Source organism: Stegastes partitus, unplaced genomic scaffold (assembly GCF_000690725.1).
Source record: "Stegastes partitus isolate 25-593 unplaced genomic scaffold, Stegastes_partitus-1.0.2 Scaffold68, whole genome shotgun sequence".
Classification (NCBI taxonomy): Eukaryota; Metazoa; Chordata; class Actinopteri; family Pomacentridae; genus Stegastes; species Stegastes partitus.
Window position 1 is genome coordinate 252,967 of NW_007577799.1, and position 23,908 is coordinate 276,874.

Below are 23,908 nucleotides of genomic sequence, written 5' to 3' on the forward strand. Positions count from 1 at the left end.
TGATGTTAATGATTCTTTAATGGCAAATACAAAAGGTTTTCACAGGACAAAAATATGGCTTCAAAAGGTTCAGTAGTGGAAAAAAAATGCTGCAACACCTGGTCTTATACAATAGGTTAGCAGACCTACTGTACACCTCCACACATGTGTATGTGCACACACACACACACACACGCGTGCACACACACACAAACACCTGCATCTTACACAACAGCCATATTGCATTTCGGCTGTTTGAATCACCTTAGGCTGAGTAGGTGAATTGAGGAGGCGGCACGGCAAGCTTACTGAGGGATTTAGGAATAATTTGAAAAGAAGATTCCTCTCCTCTGTTTCATCTCCTCCCATCTCTTTCTCTATTTTCTGTTTTTCCTGGTCTTTTATGATTCCTCGGTCCAATATTTATCTAGCCCCTGATTATAAACATCTGGCCGATGGGGCAGTCTGCACAACGGCAGCCCGAAAAGCACACACACACACACACACACACACACTCTTGGAAGAGTCACACACACAGTAGAAATATCACACACACTCGCCAACGTGACCCTGTCAGGTCCAGATCGGAGGATGTAGGGAGGGGAGAAACAGAAAGAGAGAGAGCAAAGTTGGACCAGACAGAGACAGCAACAGAGAGAGAGAACTAGGAGCTGAGGGTTAATGGCCTTCCCATCTCTGTGATAAGAATTCATTCTGTTCTATTACCAGCACTTATCTACAGAGGCTCCTGTCTTTCTCCTCTCTCTCGCTCAAACACACACACACCACATGTACGCACAACAAGGGTCCGAGATCGATAGATGAACCTAATGAAGAAAGCAGCTGTTTCTCGGCATACCTGCTCAACTCTATCAGGCCAACAAGATCTCCCTGCCTCATTCATGTGTCTATCTATCCATCCATTTATCTATCCACCTATCTTTCTATCTGTCCATCTATTTTTCTATCTTTTCACACAGCTATCCATCCATACACCTATCCCATCTCTTCCTCTGTGCCTCCATTTATCCAGCTATCTCTCCATCCATCACTACACTGGTAAACAAAGATACGAGCAGGATAGATATAGTTTCCAATTGACCAGACTGGTCCTTGTCATGTATTCACGGTTTATTTATTTTTCCGGGAACTAATACGAGGCCTGAAAACAGGGAATCTAATAAAATGGCTGCCATGGTTTAAGAGAATGGCTGTGTGTGTGTATGTCTACGCTTAAAATAGGCCTGTGACGGGCAGTGGCCAAATGGATAATGCTTAAACAGATCTTTATCCTATTGGGCTACTGTCCCGTTTTTAGCTGCATAAAACCATCTGCTTTCAGGGCCACAAAAAACAAGACTGTAATCCTGGATGGAAAACAAAGGAAAGATTTGGGTAGACAGAAAATACTGACAAAAATAAGATAATCGCACAAATGACTGTTGCAGTTTTTATCAATTGATTTGCTACAAATAATATTTTGTAATTTAGTACAACAGTTCAAAGAATTAAACATATGATTTTTCATTTCTTTATATGTTTTGCTTGCATGACGCAGAGCCAGATTAACAGCATGTTTCTGTGAATTACACATAAAGGAATGTGAGAAAAAAGAAAAAAAAGAATTTTATTAATTTTCTGTTCTTTTCAGTGACTACATTCCCTTCTGATGTGGGCTTCAGTGGAGCCCGGAGCACCACATAGCTTTCATTAGCACTTAACAATTTCATATGTGACATGTCTTTTGCCATAGAAGCATGTGCAAAACAAAAAACGTGCGCATCATCGGGGCCTTATTATGTGTTGAGGTTAAGAGCGGATGGCAAAACTCTTCAACATAAGAGGAGCAGAGTCACAGAAGAAGAAAAGAAGAAATATCTTCAAGCCAAATTATTCATTAGGTTGCTCAGAATCATCTCCAAATTGACCACATGGAACCTGTAATATGTGGGCACATATGCTCACATGCAATGCGCGCACATACACAAATACACAGACCTGGGGCCCGGAGATGGTATTGTACTGCCCTGGAGATGGTATTCACAGACAGTTACAAATAAGGAGTGTTGGCTTTCCTCTGACTTTCTCAAAAACATGCAAAAAATGTCCATTTCATTACTGGCTAAACAATGTCATATGGGCCCCCACTGGCCCTAATAGAAGCAGACAAAGACAGAGCAGCACACATATGCTTTGAATAAATCAGATTACTGAGGGAGAGTGGGGGAGAGAAAGAGGGAAAGAAAGAGAGACACCGCCAGACACTTAGAGGATTGACAATATTCCCTTTTCTTGCTACCTCCACCCCTCCCTCTCTCCCCCTTTTCCTTTCCTTCACTTTCTTAACTCCTCCAACCCCTCCCCCCCCCCCCCCCCCCCCAGCGGGATCTGTTTTAGATTTGAGCCAGTGCTAGAGCCATATCTCTACCTTATCTCTGCTAGCCGTCAGAAAACAGAAAGCTCCATGTTTCCATGCATTAGACTCCCGGCCCCTGACACGCCACTTGAAAATCTCACAGCCCCTCAAAATGGCTGAGCAGGAAAATAAAACAGCAAAGATATCAGTTAATCAAATGAAATGCAGGTTACTGGGTTGCATTGATATCATTTTTGGAGTGTGCTCTGATACAGCGTCGTATCAAAGAAAATGTCAGCCGTGAAAATTATGGAAATTCATTTTGGCATTGTGACAACAAATGTCACCCAAAATCCCCTAAAATGAGATCACTGTTTGAGAGCTACAAAGTGTCATTAACTATATTTGAAAAGCCATCAGAATTTAAGGGCCTGTGACATTTTGCACCCCTTGACCACCTCTTGGGTATCAAATCCCATCAAGACATCCTGTTGTGTTTTTGGCTCCAATTATGCCAAAGCAGTTCTCAGATCACTGTAAAGGGAAGTATTGATTCTAATTAAAGTTGGAACCAAAAAAAAGGGAAAAAAGCATAGACAGGGTGTGGAATATGTTAACAATTTGAAGAAAAAGGAAAAATCAATATTCAAATGACTTCTTATATTGATTTATAATTAAGTCTTAATTGTGGCCTGGCTTGGACTTTCAAACTGCCCTGTGACAATAGCAGAGAAAGAAGATAGGGGAACATTATTGATACACTTTAACAGTGGTGGTCGCCCAGACATTGATTCCACCATTTTGCGGTGCCTTTGGCATGCACATGCGATCTAAATGCACATGCATTTCAAGGAAGACAGAGACACTCACACACTGCTCAGCAAAGATGCACATACACCTACATCGACAAACAAATACACACACCTAAGTGAACTAACACAGCGTAATTAACCTTCATCCGGGAAAAGTCAGGCCTGTCTTATCTGCAAATTTGACTGTGCTTGTGAGTGTGCGTGTGAGTGTGTGTGTGTGTGTGTGTGTGTGAGAGAGAGAGTGTGTGTGTATCTTTTGTAATTACACCATTAGGTGTGGAACTGATTGACTTCAGATGGGGTTGTTGGAAGTATTATTCTGGACAAAATAAGTGAGTGAAAAGAATGTGTGTGTGTGGGTTTGTGTGTAGGTGTCAAGCGTATGCTTATTTAAGCTTACATACAGATTTTTCAACTGTGCCTTTATTTGTGATCCAAGTGCATTTGTTTGTCATCTCTTTATGTGCTCCAACCCATGTGGCTATGTGAAAGCATGTGTTCATGTTCAAATTTGTGTGTGTGTGTGTGTCCCCACGGGCCTAATCAGGTATCAGATACCTTTTGTTTTGGGAGCTCATTGATGGATGAAATCTTTATCTGTGCTATTGATCAGGAGGGTGCGGGTCCTAAACTGTCTGTCTAGCTGCCTGCCTGCTCCAGCTCTAACAAGATTGCCAGGGCCGAGTATATCAGTTAACATTTAATCAATGGCAGCTTAAGACACTGGGGCTAAGGGAAAGAAGCCCACCGCTTCAGCCCCCTGCCCCAAACCATTACTCGGGATTGAAGGGGAGCAATACGTGTGTGTGGGGGGGCTCCAGATGATTACAAGGGATTGGGGCTGGTTGATCACATGTCTTCAGGGGACAGAGGTGTGTGTGTATGTGTGTGTTTGTGCCTCAGTGTACAGGCATGCAAGTGCTGGCTTGTCGATACATGTTAATATGTCAAAAACGCCAGAGGGGATGGTATGTGCTCGGCTGCTTGTGCCGCTCTGAAGAAAATAGGAAAACTGAAAGAAGTGACTGATGTTTTAGAAAAATTGCCATTCAAATCAAGTGAAGGCTTCAAATTGAACATTTCTCTGCAAAAAAAAATACGCTCACACACTGCAGTGGAAAGATATGACATATCAGGCAATGCGTGATTTTTTTTTTCTGCCTCGCTTGCAAAAAGCACGTTGATGGTAAAATGCAAAAGAGGAGAGTCAGCAAAAAAAATAAAAAAAGAAATATGATCAGTTAGACTTTTTTTCTTCCCTTTTTTTTTTATTTTACCATCAGCTCATCTTACGGTAAATGAAACCCCATCAGATCTAAGAGGCAGATTCTTCGTCTGCCATCTTCAACTTTTTCTTTCATTTTCTTATTCATGCTATCGTCGGACATCATCATCATCAAATCTCATTTTGTGAGAATTAAACATGTACTTACAGCATTTGCCTATGCACAGCGTGTGCGTGTATATTTCAGAGTGAGTGTAATACTGCGTGTGTGTGTGTGTTTGTAAGGGGGTTGCTCTGACGGGGGAAGCCCCTCTCACGTCCCTGTCTTTCGTCCAAAGCCTAGGAGATTCCCACCACCAAAAATCAATGTGTGTGAGAGCATATGTGCGCCTGTGTGTGTGTCAAGGTTTTGTAAGACAAATCTCTCCAGCGTGCGCCGCTTTAGTGCTATTGAACCAGGCTTCGATCACTCGGCCACTGTGAATAATGCAAGGGAGGCTACTGCTCACTTACAGCACAGGATGCTTGCGCGCGCGCGTGTGTGTGTCTGTGTGTGCGCGCATGTGTGTGTGACAGGATGGTCCTTTTTCCTTCTTGCAAATGCAACAGGGCAGTTCTTCGACGTTCCTCCACTTGGCCCTCTTAATCTCATGTCAGATACAGGAACTCCCACATTGATACTGTCTCTTTGAGTGTGTGCGCCAAATGTGTGCGCGAGTGTGTGTATGCTGGAGGCTTCTACAGTAGACGGGAAGAGCTTAACTCAAGCAGACAGCTCAGGCCTGCACTTTGACACACCCTGACTCATTACATACAGCCGGCACACAGTGGAATATTGTCATTAAAAAAGACAATTAGATATGAAGTCAAGGGAGCATCACTTACACACACAGACACGCACACGCCTGCAAACACACAGCGCGGGAAATATAGGTGAACACACTCATCTTCATATCCCCAGGTATGAGACGCGGAGATATTAATAATCGGGATGCTACAGAGTAATTAAAATGATTCCAAATGATGAGTGTGTATGTATTTTGAGCGTGTGTTTTTCTGTTAATTAAGCTGAATGATTTGATATGACACAAACCGTAATGCTTTAATGGTGTCCTATACTTGATGTGGCTGGGGGGGACAGTGGATGATGGGGCTATAGGGAGAGACAGCACTCACACACACACACACACACACACACACACAACACAACAAAACAGACACAGCTGCTCATTGGCCCTGCCTAAGAGGAGCATCTCTTTTTTCGACATAATTATCTGTGTCATCACTTATGAGGCAATTAAACAAACATCAGTTCCTATTTCCTCCCCCTCTGTCTCTCCTCTCTTCTTATTCTGCATCTCTCTCCTCTCCTGCCATCTGTGCTCCTATCGCTGCTCCTCAAGCCTATGTATTTAATCTACTCCTCTCCTCTCCTCTCCTCTCCTCTCCTCTCCTCTCCTCTCCCGCCGCTCATCTTTCTCCCCTCCTGTGTGACTCCAGACAAGGTTTCAATTTCAGCATGCTGATTGTCTCATTGCCGACTCTATGCATGTCTAACACTTACTGGCACTCTGGGGACCGGCAATACACACCATAGAATGCCTATTACACTCCCACACGTTTCTGGTGAGTGTGTGTCCGTGTTTGTGTGTGTGTGCAAGGGGTGATGAGGGTGTAAAATGCCTATTACGCTGAGAGTCTGGTCTCTCTTACACTGGAGAGAATTCTCTGGCGCCTAAAGAGCAGAAAATTGCAACGCTCCTCTTCCTCACTCCCCATTAACCTGCTTTTGAAACAAAGGCCTGGCCAAGGTGTGCATGTGTGTGTGTGTGTTTGTGAGTGTATGTGTGTATCCCTGCCCATTAGCCCTACGCACCATCATGGGCAAAGAACCTTGTGCGCCTAACCTAGCAGAAACACCGGTGTCTTTTCAGTGAATACCTTATGTTCTTTTTTTCTTTCCTGTTTAATTTAATACAGGCTACTGCTTGCATACTGTACTTTTACATAACAACAACTTCTCTTCGGCATCTTTCTGTCTATCCGCTCAGTCACCTAAATTTTTGTAAGATGTATATTTTTATGCCCTTAACTGAACTTGTCACTCACTCCTTCTTTCCACCCTTTATAAAAAAAAAAAACGGTGAAGGGAGATGGCATCTCTTGAAGAGCTTCGAGATGACTAAAGCAGCGGGCATATTTGTCTAATTTGCACAAAGACATCCACATCAAAGCACAAATCAAGACCCATGCTCATTCAATGGATTTTTATCAGTCTATCCATTTCTTGTTCTTTTTTTTTCCCAGCACCCTTTTTCTCTTTCTGTCACATTCCTCTTTCTCTCTCTATTTTCAGAGCGTTATTAGGACATGATAAAAGCAAAAGGGATGTCATGACACGGGACCCCCTGTTAGCATTAGGAGGTGGGAGCGAAAACGAACGAGAGAACGGAGAAGGAGGGGTGTGGGGGGGGGTGAAGAGATGAAAGAGATTTGTCTGGAAATGATTGCTCACAAGGCATTGATTCTCTGCTTTAATCTCACACAGTGTGCTCAAATTTCCTATTAGGGAGATGAAGAAAAGAAGCGAGAGGGAGATGGGTCTTATTCACAGGTGGGGAGGTGAAACTTGGCATGTCTCTCAGCGTTTCTTTGGGCAGACAAAACATACATTTCCCCTATTCTGGAAAGAGAAGCGATGTCCAGAGGGTTTCTATTTTTTTCTTTTTTTTTTTACATGTGCTGCCTTGCTGTTAGGCCATTAGTCTGCTGTAAGTAAACAGTGGAGAGGAACAGCTATTGCTACTGAAACGCTGGAGGGTCACACACACACACGACAAGCCACTGACAGCTGCTATAACTGCAAAGCTTCCTCCGGTTAGCGACGATTAGCCTTAGTCTATAGGTAATCAATAGCTGCTATCAATTCCATACCTCCTATTGATGGATGAGGTAAAGGAAACGGAGGAGAGTGAGAAAGAAGGGAGCGATAGAAAGAAGGAATTTCTTGCTCTTGCAAGGACTGGTAGAAATTCTACCTGATCACACTCCTAGTGTTTTTCTTCTTTGGATGTGAGTGTGTGTGCATATAGGCTGCCTTCAATGTCCATCTGTGAATTGTATCATCGTCGTCTGAGATTAGTGGCTGCTTGGACCCAGTGAGCGTATTGCCTGGTTACCGTGGCTCCGGCTCCACACAACCCTCCTCCCATCACTGGATTGTTTGTCTTAATGCTGTGTGACATGGCCCATTGTTTTGTCCATCTGTGGTTAAGAGTCAATGGACAGGGGGTGTATGAAGGGATCGAGGAGGGAGAAGAATGGAGGTGAGGGAGAAGAAAATAAAGAAGAACAGGGGCGGAAAGGGGGGAGGGAGGTGGTGAGAAAAAAGGAAAGCAAAACAAGATGGGGACAAGAGCTAAGAGGTGAAAAAATATGAAAGGAGAAAAAAAAAAAAGTCAAAAAGAACCCGAGAGGAAGGGAAAACACGCAATAACCCTGTGATTTCAATATGGTCCTCGGACTTTACATTCACCGCTTCCCTTTCCAGGAGCCTTCCAGAGGCTTTCAGCTCCATATGGAGTGGGGCCTTAAGCTCTTTGTGATATCACCGACGTGAAAGACGTTCTGGCCCTGTGACGCCAGTCCCCTCTTCAAAGGGTTAAGTCATATTTAGTATGCGTCCTCAGAGCCCCACGGCTTTGTATTGTAAATAAGACTAATGTGGCATTGGTCAGGTATGCTAATTCAGATAATCAGCGCAATTTCTGCAAATTATAACTGTCAGTGTGGTGGGCACAGAACCTTGGCGGAAAACATGAGGGAACAATTTAGCCCGGGTAATACCCCTCCACCAAAAAGCTGCTCAGCTCAAAGAAAAACAATCGGCCTGAGCCCATACCGCCTCGACACACCATTTCAAAAATAGTTTATGGTGAACGAGGCTCATTTTTTTCTGAGGCACAAGTCAGGCTGCTGCCCATTTTTTTCTGTGCACACACAGACCACAAAGTAATTATAATTTGCTTGGATGGAATTATTCAAAAAATGACCACATCTTTTACTCCCTCAGCCATAGAGAATATGGTTTTGGGAAATTTGGGGTAAATTGCTACTTGCCGAAAATATAATAATATACATATATGAATGTGTCTTATTTTGATTTGACAAATGATTTAAAATGCAGTGTATTGTCTCCAACTAATTGCACAGCAATAAAAAACTACATACTTTACTAAAATCCTCTTGGGTAAAATCACATCACTCTCATCAGAATAGTTCTCCCCAGGAACTGCATTTTTACTCATGTTGGGCACATAAAATAACATTCCAAGTTTTTATTATGCGAGGAATGGATCCCATCTGACTGAAATCTGTAGACATTACCTTTTACAGTATGTAACTAACTTCCCGCTTCACAGTAAATGAAAAGGAAAAGGTCACAAATAAATTACTGCATTAAATGATCTGTATGTAAGCAAATCAATATGCATCATAATTGGCTGCCTTAATCTATTAGAGCCAATTGTAAACACAGATATCTAAAGGATGACTGCATGGGAGACACAAAACCGGGCCTAAAAAAAGGCCAAAAGTGTTCTTTGATGAGGTAGTCAGCTGGTCTCACCCTCTCCGTTCTAACTTGAAAGAGAAAATGGCCACCACTATGCTAACTCTAGTGGTTAGCAGGATCTGGGTGTGTGTTGCATCCTTTCTCTCACTCCTCTGGCCATCCATGAATGTTTATGTAATGGCCACAAATTACTGAGACAAACCCTGGAAATAGACTTCTGTCTGAGGAGAGACCTTCCCAAAAAAAAAAAAAAGAAAAAAAAAGAAGAGAACCGCTGGAATGGCGAAACCACCCCCACCACCCAGATGAAAAAAAAAAAAAAAAGAAGTATAAGATGGGGGAGTGAAAGTGAGGGAGGAGGGAAAACCTAATACCTCAAAAGATGCTTTGGTGTCATCACATTGAAATGCTCTTTGGGAAACAGCAAAGCCCTTTCCCACATTGAAAGCTGAATGATCGTTTTCAGTGTTTTTTGGGCGCTTTGACTTAAGTTCAGACGCAGTTTGGGTTTGGTGCGTTTTCGAAACAACAAACGCACTTGGAAACGAGCGAGATGGCATGATTTCTCTCTGCCCGTGCTCCATCACTTCCCGCTGGATGCACACAAACACATCTATATCCACACGCAAGCATATGTAGAGATAATAAGAGTCCATTAGGCTCAGTTTTTTAGCCTACAGCTGCTATGTAAATGGTTAGCACAGCTACACTAATTTGACTAGGACCAAAAATGTCCCAGAGCCTTATCACTCAGAGAAAACAAAAGGGCTCTGGACACACTCACACATGCACACACACTCACACACACACATACACCCACACGCACATGATAAAAGTGTTGTTGGTCTCTCTAAGTCAGAAGAGGTCTTTTGTTTAAAAGGGGGATTCAGACAAAGAGGGTCCTCTCCCTCCCTCTTTAATGCATGTCGGGTGGTGGTGGTGGTGGTGGTGGGTGGGTGGGGTGGAGGGGGAGGGGGGGTGGTGGTTGTAGAAGGATGGAGATGTGTGGGTGGTGGGGTGGTGGAGGGATGGATGACAGGCTGGGCTCTCAGAAATAATTACCTCCATAAGATCCCATCTCCCTTTCCTTTTCGTGAGGGACAGAGGGAACAAGGAAGGGAAAAAAATGGCAGAAAGTAAAGTATGCAGAAAAGGCCCCATGTTTCTGCTTGGTCTGGCTTATGAGGAGCTTTACACATGATGGAGCACAGGGCTAATGGGCGAGGATACACACATAGAAAAGCACGCTCATGCGCACATACACACACCTCCGCACAACGTTTTTTATGGCTAAACAAATGGTTGAGACAGAGCCGACAACAGAAAAAATCACTGTAACAACGAAACTTCAGAGACAGTTAATGTCTCCAAAAATCCAACAAAACAAATTGTTCAAATTATGAAACTGATGATGGAATACCCATGACTCGCAATCTGTCACATCTTTCTTTTAACTTTTTCTGCTTGAATTTTACTAAACAGCTCTATTCAGGGCGTAACTTCATTACAGAGCGGAGAAGAGCACAAAAAAATCTAATTTTTCTAATAACTTTTGGACGACCCTCAAAGCAAAATGGCCTCCGAGTCCTCCATGTTGAGAGGCAATTCATTCTGCCTGCTCGCCTGATGCAAACTGGCATTTTTTATGAAGTCAATTTTCTTTATCACTTCTAATTGTACACAGAGAGGGACAGTTTATCTCAGAAATGTAGACAGTGTGGACTTTTTGGCTCTAAAGGACACCGCTGAAAGATCACGGTGGAAACTTTTTTACTGTATAGACAGTGAGTGTTAACTTCTGCACGTGCAAGTGTGCGAGCAGATAAGCGCACGGAGACTCGTTCCCTTCACAATGGTGTTTATCTAGTGTAAAGGATGAGATGACTGGGCCGAGGTTCTGAAAATTACAGACCTGAAAGAATAACAATGACTGAAAGGTTCTCACAAAAATGCATACATGCACAATGCAGCACAATCGAGCACAAGTGTTGCTTGTACACTCCTGTCTTTGTTCAAAACACCTATACCCTTGCGGTGCGTCACTGCAGTACTGTATCCTTAATTAGGCCATAAAATCAGCATCAAAATTGTTTAATGAAAGCCATTCACATGTACATAAAGTCCAGAGCATTAGAACTCTTATTCCCAAATGAGCCTATAATTATCTGGCTTGGTGCCAAGTCCCAGGCTTTAAGAGAAAGATACCGGTCAGCACTTAAATTAATCTTTTTCATACCAGTCTCTAATGAACAGAAAGTGCTCGAGTCAGGAGTTGTAGCCCCAGAAAACTAACAGCACGCATACACATACACGTATACACAAACAGAGGGTCCTTAAAGTGAACACTGGCTGAAAATGTTGCCTACTATAGAGCCTTTTCCATCGGTGAAAACATTCACATCATCTATCACGAAAAGAGCCTAAAGCAGTTATAATATGCGTTTTCTTTCTCACACCGTAACCTAGTATGCAATGTTAGCATGTGTTATTGTGTAATCTGACACACAAAGAGTTCATATTAAAAAAAAAAGCTAAAAATAAACAACAGAAAAAAAACAAGTGTTCTATTTTACTCCAGAAGTGTAGAACAAGAACATAACCAGAGTTTATTACATTGACTCTGAGTGTTTGATCTACCCTTGACACACTCGTACTTCACTCGCTACCTACACCTGCCAAATACTTATGGGCTATGAGGAAATGTCTTTGAAACATTTACCATGTACCTTGTGAAAGAATACTGTTGTTCACAAAAAAAAAAATTCTATAGAGTGGGCAAAAGGAGGGCATCCAAAAAAGTGGCTTAGCATTTTGGATGTGGCCAGCGTCCGCTTAAGCTTTGCACTAGCTTCCTCATGGAAATTCACCATGTGGCATCAAAGCCAAGGTATAAAACGAGGGCCCAAGCAACAAATATGGTGTGTTTTAAGAGTGGAACATTTGAAATAGGTGCAGCGGGCAAATATTACTTTTGACAGGTTTAAAACCTGGTTGTGCTCGCTGGTTTGAGATGTAAAAAGGGGAGGAAAAGAGAGAGAAAAAAAAAAAAAAAGGCTTGAAGCCCGGCTTGTGTTCTGGATGAAAAAACGGACAGGAGCAAGAGAGAGAGAGGCAGATGGAATAAGCAGGACAAAAAAGGAGAGAGAGAGGGAGATACAAAAAGAGAGCAGGAGAAAGGAAGGGGGGGAGTGTGGGTTAGGGGCTACGTTAAAATGTAAGGTAATGATTTATCTAAGCATGCTTTTCTGCTGCACCCCAAATCTCACCGAAACTTTGATCCATGTGTAATTAAAACCAAACGTTCACCGGCAACAGTCTCCATTTCAGGACTGGGAGCTCTTCTCCTGTTCGTGTGTGTAGAAGTGTGTGTGCTGGGATTCACATATGTTTCTAAGCGCTGGGCCCCCATCTGTTTTGGGAGTACATGTACAGTATAAACAGGACACTTTGGGGAGCACAGATTCATGGTGAAATACGCATACGGGGCTGACACACACACACACACACACACACACACATATGGATGTATGGACTAATGCTATGCTGGAATGCTATTCAAAACGTGTTACCCCCCCACCCCACTGCACCACCACCACACCCCACTCCACCCGCTCCTTCAGGTCAAGCAAAGCAAAAACAAGTTAAGCGCTCATTTTCTCCCGGCAGCATTAACATAGGGATGACTAAATAATGGACCCTGACTCTCCGTCTTCTGGTTTAAATTACAGCACAGCCCCCTCCCCTTACACCCTGCAACCCCTTCACCAACCATCCAACCCCCACTCAAAGAAAAACGATTAATCTTTTTTTTTTTTTTTTTGTCTCTCTGAATGTTTTACAGTTCTGTTACACTTATTAGCTGCTGGCAGGACGGAGACTTTTAAATGAAAGCCAAATTGCTTTGGTCATGAGAAAGGAAATGAAAGCTCACTCCAGGGAGAGACTGTGTAGCCATAGCATACGTGAGCGCATGTGTGTGTGTGTGTGTGTGTGTGTGAGAGAGAGAGAGAGTAACGTATGTGTGTGACTAACGTATGTGTGTACAGGCCTTTCACTATGAGATCCTCCCAAGGTGAAATTTCATAAGCTGACTGCTTGCCTGCCTGGGATGTCCCTGTGCACGGGACAGCGTGTGTGTGTGCGTGTGTGTGTGTATGTGTGTGTGTGTTTCAGATATAAGCGCGGCAGCCTAATAGGAACAGTATGCTCATTTTGGAGAGATTAGGAGGAATGGACGGGTCTGTATCGAGAGACGTGATCTGGATATGAAGGCCAAAGAAAGGGGGGAATGAGGTGGAGAGCGAGAGAGGTTCGGTGGAATAAAAGGGGGAGTGGTGCAGGGGAAAGAGATTGGAGGAGTGTAAGGAGTATTAAAAAAAAAAAGAAAAAAGAAAAAAGATGGCTCTGACTTCAAATGAAGAAAACTAGCCACCACAACTAAGATCAACACTGAACTACAATCAAAAAAACAAAAGCAAATTGTGAATGAGACAATTTACGGTGTGTGTGTTGCATCAGAAAAAACAAAACACAGGTGACAAGATAGAAATAATCCATGAAACATGAACTCAAAAGCCTTAAAAATAACAAACAGACTCAAGTCACAACAGCTAAAGCAAACAGACAGAGCAGGTTGAGGAAGCACAGACCTTGGCTGGTGGGGCACTCCTTGACATGGAACAGCTCGTGGAGGCTCAGTCCATCCTCGTCTCCTCCCAGGCCTTGCTGGTGCAGCTGGAGCTTCCTCAGTCCTTCGTTCTGCTGGTGGCGAGCTGAGCGGGCGTGCTGCACCAGGTTGAGGCGGGCCTTGGTGGAGTAGTCGCACAGTGTGCAGTAGTAGACACACGACTCGGGGCCGTACGTGCTGTCCTGCTTCTGCAAGTGCTGTGGGACGTAGGAGAAAAGAGCGAGGATGTCAGATGTGTTCGCGTTCTCGGCCCATTTCAGCTCTGCAAATCTGTAACAGCTACATTCGTTCTTTCTGAGTGTTTCCATTATTGTAGTGTTTTCAATCACATCTTTGTAATTGTTGTGTTGCAAAAAATGGCTATAAAACCCTTCCTTCTACTTGGCTTCCAGATGAATTCCAAAAATTCAACACCCAGAAATCCCACTTTGCTAGTTTCAAAGGAGCCAGAATCCTCTCAATATGCAACATTTGAGTCACAGCCATTGTTTTCTACAACAGTGCTGTAGTTATTTCTACAAAAAAAGAAAAAAAAAACTTGGTACAGAGCAAAGTTCCTGTAAAAATTAACTTCTACACAAATCTACTGCACACACAAAAATCTTTAACTATTTCACATAAAACACTTCAACTATAACAGGATGTATAAAGCAAGATCAAGAGCAAATAATATGGACAGACTTTGTTAACTAATCTTAAACTGAGGCAACACTCTTAAAAAGCAACAGATGGAGTTCTATAGTTCAGACACTGTACACCATTTCAAATTAACTGGATATGTTCGAGGTGACGTAAAGACTCGAAACACACAAAAAGTCAGACAAGGGGTTGAGTTCAAAACACTGTTTTTGTCTTTAACATGCACATTGTCCAGCTCTCCTTATTGTTGGCAGCTGCAGGGGTTTCTCATTCAACGTGTGCTGTCAGTTGCAAGCCCTTAATTTCCAGTTGCCTCTTTAATGGCATTGCAGCCATGCAAAGCTACCCCCTACCTCTTGTCCTGCCCTTGGTGTGTGGAGGTGCACAAACACAGACGCACACACACACACACACACACAGACACACACACAAACGCACGCACAGCCCCCATCCCACCTTGCCCTACTCCCATACACCCAGTCAAGCCAAGCATATCAAGTGTGCTTCTGTTGTTGCTGCCGGGCTAATGAACAATGCACAAAAACAAAAGACCAGGCCAAGCTTTTATTATCTGATCCTCTGTGGAGGGAGGGGAGAGGGAAAGAGAGAGAGAGAGAGAGAAAGACACAGAGAGGAAAAGAGAGTCAGGCAAAGAGAAAGAGACACAGAGGTGGCTCACAGAGGTTAGTTTATGCTTTGTTAAGATTTATTCATACAGCCACGTAAGAAACAGGTGCAGGGTTCCATGCATGAATTAATGCACATGATGACAAGTGTGTGCGAACTCTACTCTGTCTCTCACAGCTTCCTATAGGATGCTTCTCTCTTGAAGCACCGAAAAAAAGTTATCCAGGTAATATTTTCTCCTGAGCACTGTTGCATCATGTTATATAGAGCAAGAAGTGAGAGACTGCAAAAATGCATGTGTGGGAGGAGTGCATGCGGTGGGAGGAGTGGGGCGCAGGTGTGTGAGTTCTAACTCCCCCCTCCCGCCGCCTCCGTTCTTTCCTCTTCCTCCTTTGACAAACAGGGATTAGCAACATAGCTACAGCCGCTAACACATCTTTTCTCTCTGTCTCTCCCTCTTTCTTTCTTTTGTAGGAAATCTTGCGAGGTTTTTCTCACGAGACGGTGGGACGTCCCCTCGCAGTCAGAGGCCCTTTCAGAAGTCTTAAGTTTTAATTAAGTCGGAGTTGTCAGAAGAAAGCTCCCCTAGTCCAGAGCTCAGGGCCATTAATTACAGCTATCTTTGTTTCTCTGTGAAAGGAGGCCTCCCTCGCTCTCTCTCTCTCTCTCTCTCTCTCTGTCTCTCTCTCTTTGCCTCTTTTCTTTCTTCCCCTCCCTCCCTGGCTGTAGAACCGGGCTGCTGAGCCTCACTATGGAAGCCACACACGTGCACTACGGAAGCAAACGCACACATACATTGTATGCATAAACAACAAGGCTTGAATTCACGTCTTTTCAATGAAATGTCAACTCTTCTAATTTTCACTACGTTTCTAACTCTTCTCAACAAGTTCTTAGAGAGCTACCAATCATCTTGCCCTTCAAAATAGCCTTCTGCTGCCATGCAATATGCTTTACACTGTGCACAAAAGCCCCTATGCCGACATACATCCTCCCTGTCATTTGTTCTGTCATTAGTCATTATTCCTGTATAGCGTAACAACAAGAACACATCTTACTGCTGCTTGGTGTTTGTTCTTTCTAAATTCACCTATGCCCGGACACTCTAGCATACTTTTATTTCATGACCATTCTGTTAGAGACGGGGGCTACTTACAATTGAATGGAAGCTGAAAGGGGTTCTTAGAATTGAATAGAAAACTAGTAATCAAACAAGGCCTTTCTTTCGTCCAGTAACAACCTTCAGTATTACATTAACAACTCCCATACAAGAAAAGCGCAATGGAATTGAAAAGTATGTTTAGTACGCGTGCAAGCATATTTATTTTCCAAGCAGAAAAGATAGCCATGATAGTTAAGAGTGTTATCAGGAGAGAAGGGGTTTCATTGGAATAATCCTTGATAGTTTATAATGGCTACTAATGGCATGGCCATTATGAGAATTGTGCTGCTTTAAAATTAACATTTTCATATAAATCATCTGTGGCCTAAAATACCACACATCTTTCAATGCCCTAACTTACATTGTAGTGTTTTTAGGATATGAGGCTTCAGCTGAGAGGAGCAGAATGATATACTTGGGGTTCAACTGGGCTGCCAGATAGGTTTAGGCCTAATATTAATTCTCTCCCCATCAGCACATTCCAGAGGGTTTGTTTAAGACCTAAACTAGAGGGCTGTCTGTCGCTCTCTGGCACTCCGCAGGCCTGAAATGCAGGCGGTCTGGTGATCACAGGCCAGAACATCCATGATTTATGAACTTTTAAAGGAGCACTTTGACTCCTGCCAGGCGTGGGCTGTGTAATGCATATTCAAACACACAAACACACTGTTCCTGCTCCTGGGTTTGCGCCCGTGTGTGTCTGCTTGCAACGTGTATGTAATTTATGCCACAGTTGATTCGTATGTGTGCATATGTGCTGTACATATATTTGTATCATATTGAGCGTCTTTGTATGTGTGCGTGTGTGCGTGTGCGTGAGGGGGAAAATGGCAAAAAGGGCCATCCTTGTCAATATGGCACCTCTCCAGAGTGCCTGGTGGTTAATTGTTGGGGATTAGTGTTTGGCAAACAACCAAATAAGCTAACACTCCCCGTGGGCCAATCAAAATCAGCTAAACAGCACTCCCTGGGTGGACCTAAACATGGCACAGACGTGTCTGGATGGTGGAGGAGGTGCACGCACACGCCCGTAGACACAGAATGCAAATTATGACACTCAGGACTTCCTGTTTACTTGTCAAAAACACAACATTGGCAGCCCTGTCAATGACATACACACACATCCACACACACACTGGGACTTGTATGAGAAGAGGGGAGGAGAGTCAATTTGACAGGTAAAGGAAGCTCCCTTGTGTAGTGGTTTGCTGCTGTTGCTGCCGAGAGAGTGTGTGTGTATGTGGGTGTGTGTGTGTAGATGAGGATGACAGAGGACTGCATTCATTATGCAGAATGAGATGTTTACAAAACACCTTTCTCACACACATATAAGCACAAGCGCACACACCTCCCCTCTGCTCGCTCCCAGGGTTTGCGGGGAGGATAGCAGCACTGCTGTCTCATATCCATTTGTTCTATCTGGGGTGACAAAGCTGCCTCATTAACTGAATTCTTAATAAGCCAAGCCAAAAGATATCTCCTCACAACTTCTTTTATCTCCCTGTGCATGTACATGTACGTAAAAGTGTGTGTGTGTGTGTGTGTGTGTATGTGTGGGTATAATTTCAATCCGTCTTTTCTTCTCACTGTTTGTGTGCGTGTTTGTGTGTGTTTGGTTTTTATGCATCAGTAATTTTAACTCCACATTTTTTGATTATACCTCACAAGTATTCTTTTTTGTGTGTGTGCCTGCCTATAATTTGTATTGTGTGTTTTTTGTCTTTGCCTATGATTGTAATGTGTTCACTGGTAGCATAAAAATATTTTGAAAGCAGCGCAAAGCAATAGGGTTGCATTTTCCTCCATAAACCAAATGACAAATTAGGGTATTCAGTACAAACATGACTCTTTCCTGTCATTAAGTGTAGAACCAGGCAACTAATGAATACATACTGAAAGTATGAAAGTAAGAACCTTCCGCCACCGCAGTTATGTCTTAATAACCAGTGTGTGTGTGTGTGTGTGTGTGTGTCAGAGCATGTGTGCACACGTTTTGTACGTAAAGTATCGGCGCATACATTCAGTTTTGTTGTTTGAGTCCTCTGAGAGTATGCACATGCATGCAAATGTACACCCCACACGTTGTAAAAATAAAAACCTCTTTATCTCCTTTCATCAGTGTTTTTTTAGGGGAAGCAGGGAGCTCCTTGTTCGGTGTACCTTTTTTTTTTTTGTTTTTAAGAATGCCACTAGCTTCCGGTGCTATCCCCTGGGCCCCCCGGGGGCCATCAGAGACCAAAACAGCCCCACTTGGCCCAGCAAACAACAAAAGCATGTATTGTTCCTTGAAAGTATTTTAAACACATACCAGTACTGCCTGGAAGGCTGCCAAGTGTAGAATTCCATCAGTGCTACCACCTCCCTAACACATGTTACTGCTAACCGCCACTCAGCCCCCAAGACATAGATGTAACGCAAGATCACTGCCAATGGATTCGCTGGCAGACTGCACTGCTGAAAAGAGATGCGGAGGGCTCAGGTATGTGCCACCTTACTTCCACCGCTAAGAAGAACAGCAGCTACAGTGTACAGAGAGACAGTTTCGGAGCTGCACAGACACAAAAACAAATATGCGTATGGAGGCAAAAACTGCTGAGTGCACAGTACATGAATATACACACAAAATGCACAACCGCTGCTTTTCTCTCTTTTTCTCTCCTACAAGGCCACAGTGTGTGATCATGAGATGCCGGAGACAAAAAACAATCCCAGCACCCCCACTCCAACCTTCTTGTATTTCCTGATGGTCGTCTTTCTTTTCTCTGCAACCCAGGATCTCATTTTCATAAATGCAAAGAAAAATATTTCCTAGAGCTGAATTGCCTCTCCTGTTTCTTTCAGCTCTCTGCCTGCTGGCAATCACATGTGATCACAGCTCTGGGGCCTGTCCATGAGGTGCAGGGCCTGTGGGCGAGCTTAGCTTAGGTCACCCAATAATAATAAGCATCCATCGTATAATCGCCGCCAAGTCAAATAAATGAATTATCACAATGAGTCTTTCATACTAAATTTCTGCCGGTCTTCACCAAGTCTGTGCTATCTCCTTGCGTCTCTCTCTGCCTCTCTCTCACATGGCCTTGTTCTTTCCATCTTTCGTCACTCTCTTTCTTTATTCCTTTTCGGTATTTGTCAGCAGAAAAAAAACTGTGGGTGCGTGGAAAATAATGTAACTCTAAAGTCCAACTAATAGTCTTGCCGTACATTTTTTCTGACTCTCACACATGAACTCAGACGCAGTCGGTCACACACACACGCACACTTGTAACAGTGACGTAAGTGTGTCTGACGTACAGAGTAAAGGTCAATCTGAAGTTCACAGCTTCCTGACCTCGAGCCCCCTGTCTTGGAAAAATCACAGTCTCTCTATCTCTTGCTCTCTCTTTTGCTCCAGCGAAGACACACTGACACTTGCACGCACACGGAAAATACAGCATGTACAAAGAAAAAAATATGATCCCGGCTATTTCTTCTGGTCCTAATCAATGAATGTGTGGTAAATCTAATTTCTAAGGAAGACATATTTTACATTTTACTGTCCCAGCAGTTGGGAATAAGAGAGTCAAGGAGACAGAGACACCAGAGCAGATCTTTCTTACTCATCGGTGCATGTGTGTATGTGTGTTAGGTGTCTTGAAAGCCAGCTCATCTCCATTCCCCTTGAAAATGGATCAGTATTTACATTAGCATTAGATTTAGACAGCATGGCTCAGCCACTTACTCCCTATTAGCCATCCTGACCTTAGCCCATTAGGGTCTAAAAGCCCCCGCTTGTCTCCATCGCCGCCAGGTGAGACTGACCAGACCTCCCCATTTCCCTAAACCATCTTGCCGCTGAGATTATCTTTTCCATCGACTCACAATGGGACACAGATCATAAAATGCTGAGATCAAGATCATTGAAATGCTAACATGCTTCTGGGATTATCTTTTTCCAACGCAGCACACAGGGAGGGATATTGCTGAAATGCTAACATACTTTTGGGCAGGGTTCATCGTTTTTCATTTTTCCCAACATGCAAAGATGCTTTTGGGAAATCAAGGCAAGGTCTAATTGACAGGGTCTATGAAACACAGGGAGAAAAACAAAAATAAAGGGGTTGAAAATCTGGGGCTTCAGCTTATTGGTTCCATCAAAGAGGTTTGTACTACATTGATGTTGTTATATTTAACTAAAACTGAAAGGGAAGAGAAGGGAAAATAATTTTGGTGCCGAGAGGAGCAGCGATTTTTGCCAAGTTTGTTTTTCTTCGCTTCGTACGTAATGGAGACTTGCTGAAAAATGTCTATTAGAGAGAGTTAGACAAAAGGCATGACAGAAACGTACAGCGAAAGAAACTAACTGATAGATATGATGATATGAGAGGCGAAGAAAATCTATGACAGAGAGAACAAAAGAACAAGAGACGGAAAGAGAGAGAGAATGATAGGGAAGAATCTAGACGAGCGTAGTCGGGTTCAAATCACTAATTACACATTCCTGAGCCTGTGAAGGGGAGTATTGTTTTCCAGTTAGCCCCTACCCTGTCGCATGGTTTCACTTAGCACAAAACAAAAGGTACAGGGAACAAAACACAAGCCTAATACCAGGCCCTGCTAATGACAGAGAAATGGGAGAAATTATCCCTGGGGTGGATCCTCGTGAGAAAATGGCTGGTGATTACTGGACAAAGGGAGTTCATTTCGAAACTGTCACAAAATGGCAGACTGTCTGCTGCTTTCTTTTAAGAGTTGTATTTATAAAAATGAGCGTGCTACCGTTTGATAGACGTATCACACACGTAGCATGCTTCATCTACACCTATCAGTAACTATCGATGTGTTCGCGAGCGCACGCTGGAGTGCTACCTCTGCCAGGGAGAGCACAATGAAAGCACCTCTTGAGCAACGCTGTTTTGCATATTGCCACAGGAAATCAAATGCCTTGCAGTTGACCTACAAGATGGCACACTTGATCCCTCTCTACTTTCTTTTACAGAAGGCGGCCATTTCAGTCTGCTTTTGTCTGCTTTGTCCCTCTATATCAAACCTCAAACATTTAAATAGTGACTGTGTGTCGCGGCGCGTACGCAGATAACAATTTCTGACATGTTACGTAAACTCAAGTCAACCACACATCTGACAACCTGGGATGTTCTTTCTACCCCCGTAAAACCCATAATGACGAGCTCTGTGCTGTTCCGGCAACATTGAAAGACCCTAACGTTTTCTGCAGGAGCGAGGGGAGGGGGTAAGCTGATAGCGGTGGCAGCGCTGGGCAGAGTCGCCTGGCTGGTAGTGTTTGCCCAGGCCCCAGCCGTCTAAAGGAAGGATATTGTTTTCCCCTGAAAAAGCCTCAGCCGCAGTCCGCATACCAGCGTCCACTCAACATACCAATGGGCTCTTTGAAGATTACTCAAATGTTTGCCTTTGTCCCCCCACCTCCCCCCCATCAGCCCCTACCCCTAGTCCTAACCTACACTCCTGCCAGAATGAGGAAAAAGAGGAGAAAGGACAGAATGAAGGAAAAAAAAAATAAAAAATCAGACTTATATCTTCAGAAAACAGTAGGAAAGCAATACCACCCTCAGTTGCGCTCAGATTCAAAATGGCTTCTGTAGAGGATGGGCAGTGACTGAAAGGAATAATAGCGCTCCGGCCACCAGCACGGTAAACCTTAACATAAACAACGGAGAAAAGGCAGCGCATTAACGCACAGCAGCTGATATGCAAGGATGTTCCAAGTCTCCCATCTGTCTGTCAATATAGTGTGACATGCTTTTAATGGCAGTCCACTCCTGATCAAGTATAAGTCCACAATTAGAGTTGAATATGATAATTCCAACGGGTTAATTTAACTAAATGTGCTGAAAACTCAGCACCCCCTCCGCCCCCCCACACAAACCACATTAATCCCGAACAAGTAAGTGGGCTTTCTATCAGGTCTATTTCAAAGCATTAGGGATTACCTCGCAGAAACTAAGCTGCTTGAACTCGCAGGAGGTCAGCGGTATTGTGCTGCTGCAAAGATGGAAGGCCAGCGGTGGAGACGGATAGACAGCAGGACAGGTCAGTTCCCCTTTCTGCAGCTCTCCGGCAACATCCCTCAATCCTTCTCCCTCCTTCTTTCTCTCACTCTTTTCATCCCCGTCCCTCTCTTTCACCGTATAATCGAATATCTCCCACTACTTATCTATTCACTGAGCACCTAATGGTTAAAATCAATTACAGCTGGAATGCTGAAATGCCGAATACTGGTCCACATGCTGATAATGACAGAGAGAGTGTGAGAAGGAGAGAGGAGGCGAGAGAGAGAGTGACTTGGGACCGTTCCAAGGGAGTAGCACAATTACCTCCAATCGATTGATTATTGATCTGGTAGGGCGTTGAGGAGTATTTCAGTTCAACTTTGTCCATATCAATATCCTGATAGCTTCATGAGAGGGGAAAAGCATGATAGTACTATCTAAATACCATTCTAAAGCTGATGTAACATTTCAGACTATTTCGAGAACAGATAAAACAAAGAGATGAAATATTTCATGACAACTTTCATACAAATTAAGCCCGCATTTTAATGTCAGGTGATTTCAAAAGTAAAGCTAATGAACTTACACAAAAGTATTTATCTGATCTCCCTGCCATGTGATCTGTCTGAGACTGCTCTGATCAAATCAATGCATCAAAAGAGGAGACAACATGCCCCAAGAGATCATATTTGAGCTCATGTGCCTTCTTTGATTATTGCTTTTTTTTTTTTTTTTTTAAACAATCTTGTTATCTTTGTCCCAACAGGATGATCAAGACCCAAGAGAAAATAAAGGATAGGAATGAGTTGGGAATGTAAAAAAAATAAATAAATAAAATAAAGGAAGAAGACAAGTGTATGAGTAGAGGGTGCAAGGATGGAAGGAGGAGGAGGAGGAGGAGGAGGGAAGTGTGTATTTGGGTGGGTGTTGGGGATGTGAGGCTGGGAGGGTTAAGATGAGGGGAAAAAAGACAAAAAAGAAAAGACAAACTCCTGCTAGCTTCTTTGTTCCCGCATCCCAGCAATGTTCCCTTCCTTCTGGTGGTCTGGAAGACACTGACCCCCGCCGCCAGCCCCCCTCTTCCACACACTTCACAAACCTCCACCCCCCCCCTTCTGCTATCGTTCCCATACCTGTCAGCCCCGATCTGCTTCACAGTCCCCTGCACATGGACACGGCCCAAATGACCCACAGTTTGGTAAGGGGTGGGAATGATTATGAAGAGGATCACATCTGGCTATTAATATGAGAAAACCAGCGCTGTCTGTTTCTCCGTCTCAGAAAAACACATCTCGTCTGAGGAAAAAACAAAGGGCGGCTGCATCACGGATTCATCAGAGAGTCAAAAAGTTGAGAGGCGAGGAGGGGAGGAGGGGACCTGGCTAGGTAATTAAACATTGCATATGAGTGTCAGTCCAGAGCTGGACCAAAGCTGGACACCGCACACACATGCACACACACACACACACACACTAACGCTCTGCCGACCATCTGGTAAAGGCGTTAGAGGAAGAATGGGCGAAACTCTTATTAATATCTATGAGGATTATTAGGAAGAAGGGGGAGGGTGGCAGGGAAGTCCATTCATTCAAAGCTCTCTGTCGAACAGAAAGCTACAGCCGACACACACACACAAACACACACACACACATGCACACACCTGCTTTTATGCTTTAATTAGCCGCCACCCTCCGTCCCCCCACTTCACCACCCCCGGACCTCTGAAAGATTTCCATTGTAATCTCCACGCAGGTGAAAGAGGAGACGATTTGAATAATCTACTAACCGGCGTCTCTCTGCCTCGCAGAGAGCGAAAGAGAAAGAGAGAGAGAGAGAGAGAGAG

At 43.7% G+C, this 23,908-nt stretch overlaps 1 protein-coding gene across 1 annotated transcript in view; it reads right to left on the minus strand.

Annotated features, from left to right (window-relative positions):
* zfhx4 (zinc finger homeobox 4) overlaps window positions 1-23,908 on the minus strand; it is a 73,149-nt gene that overhangs the window by 24,706 nt on the left and 24,535 nt on the right. The window contains exon 6 of the mRNA XM_008276282.1: window positions 13,595-13,829. Within this exon, the coding sequence (XP_008274504.1) occupies window positions 13,595-13,829 (235 nt within the window). The remainder of the gene's footprint in view (window positions 1-13,594; window positions 13,830-23,908) is intronic.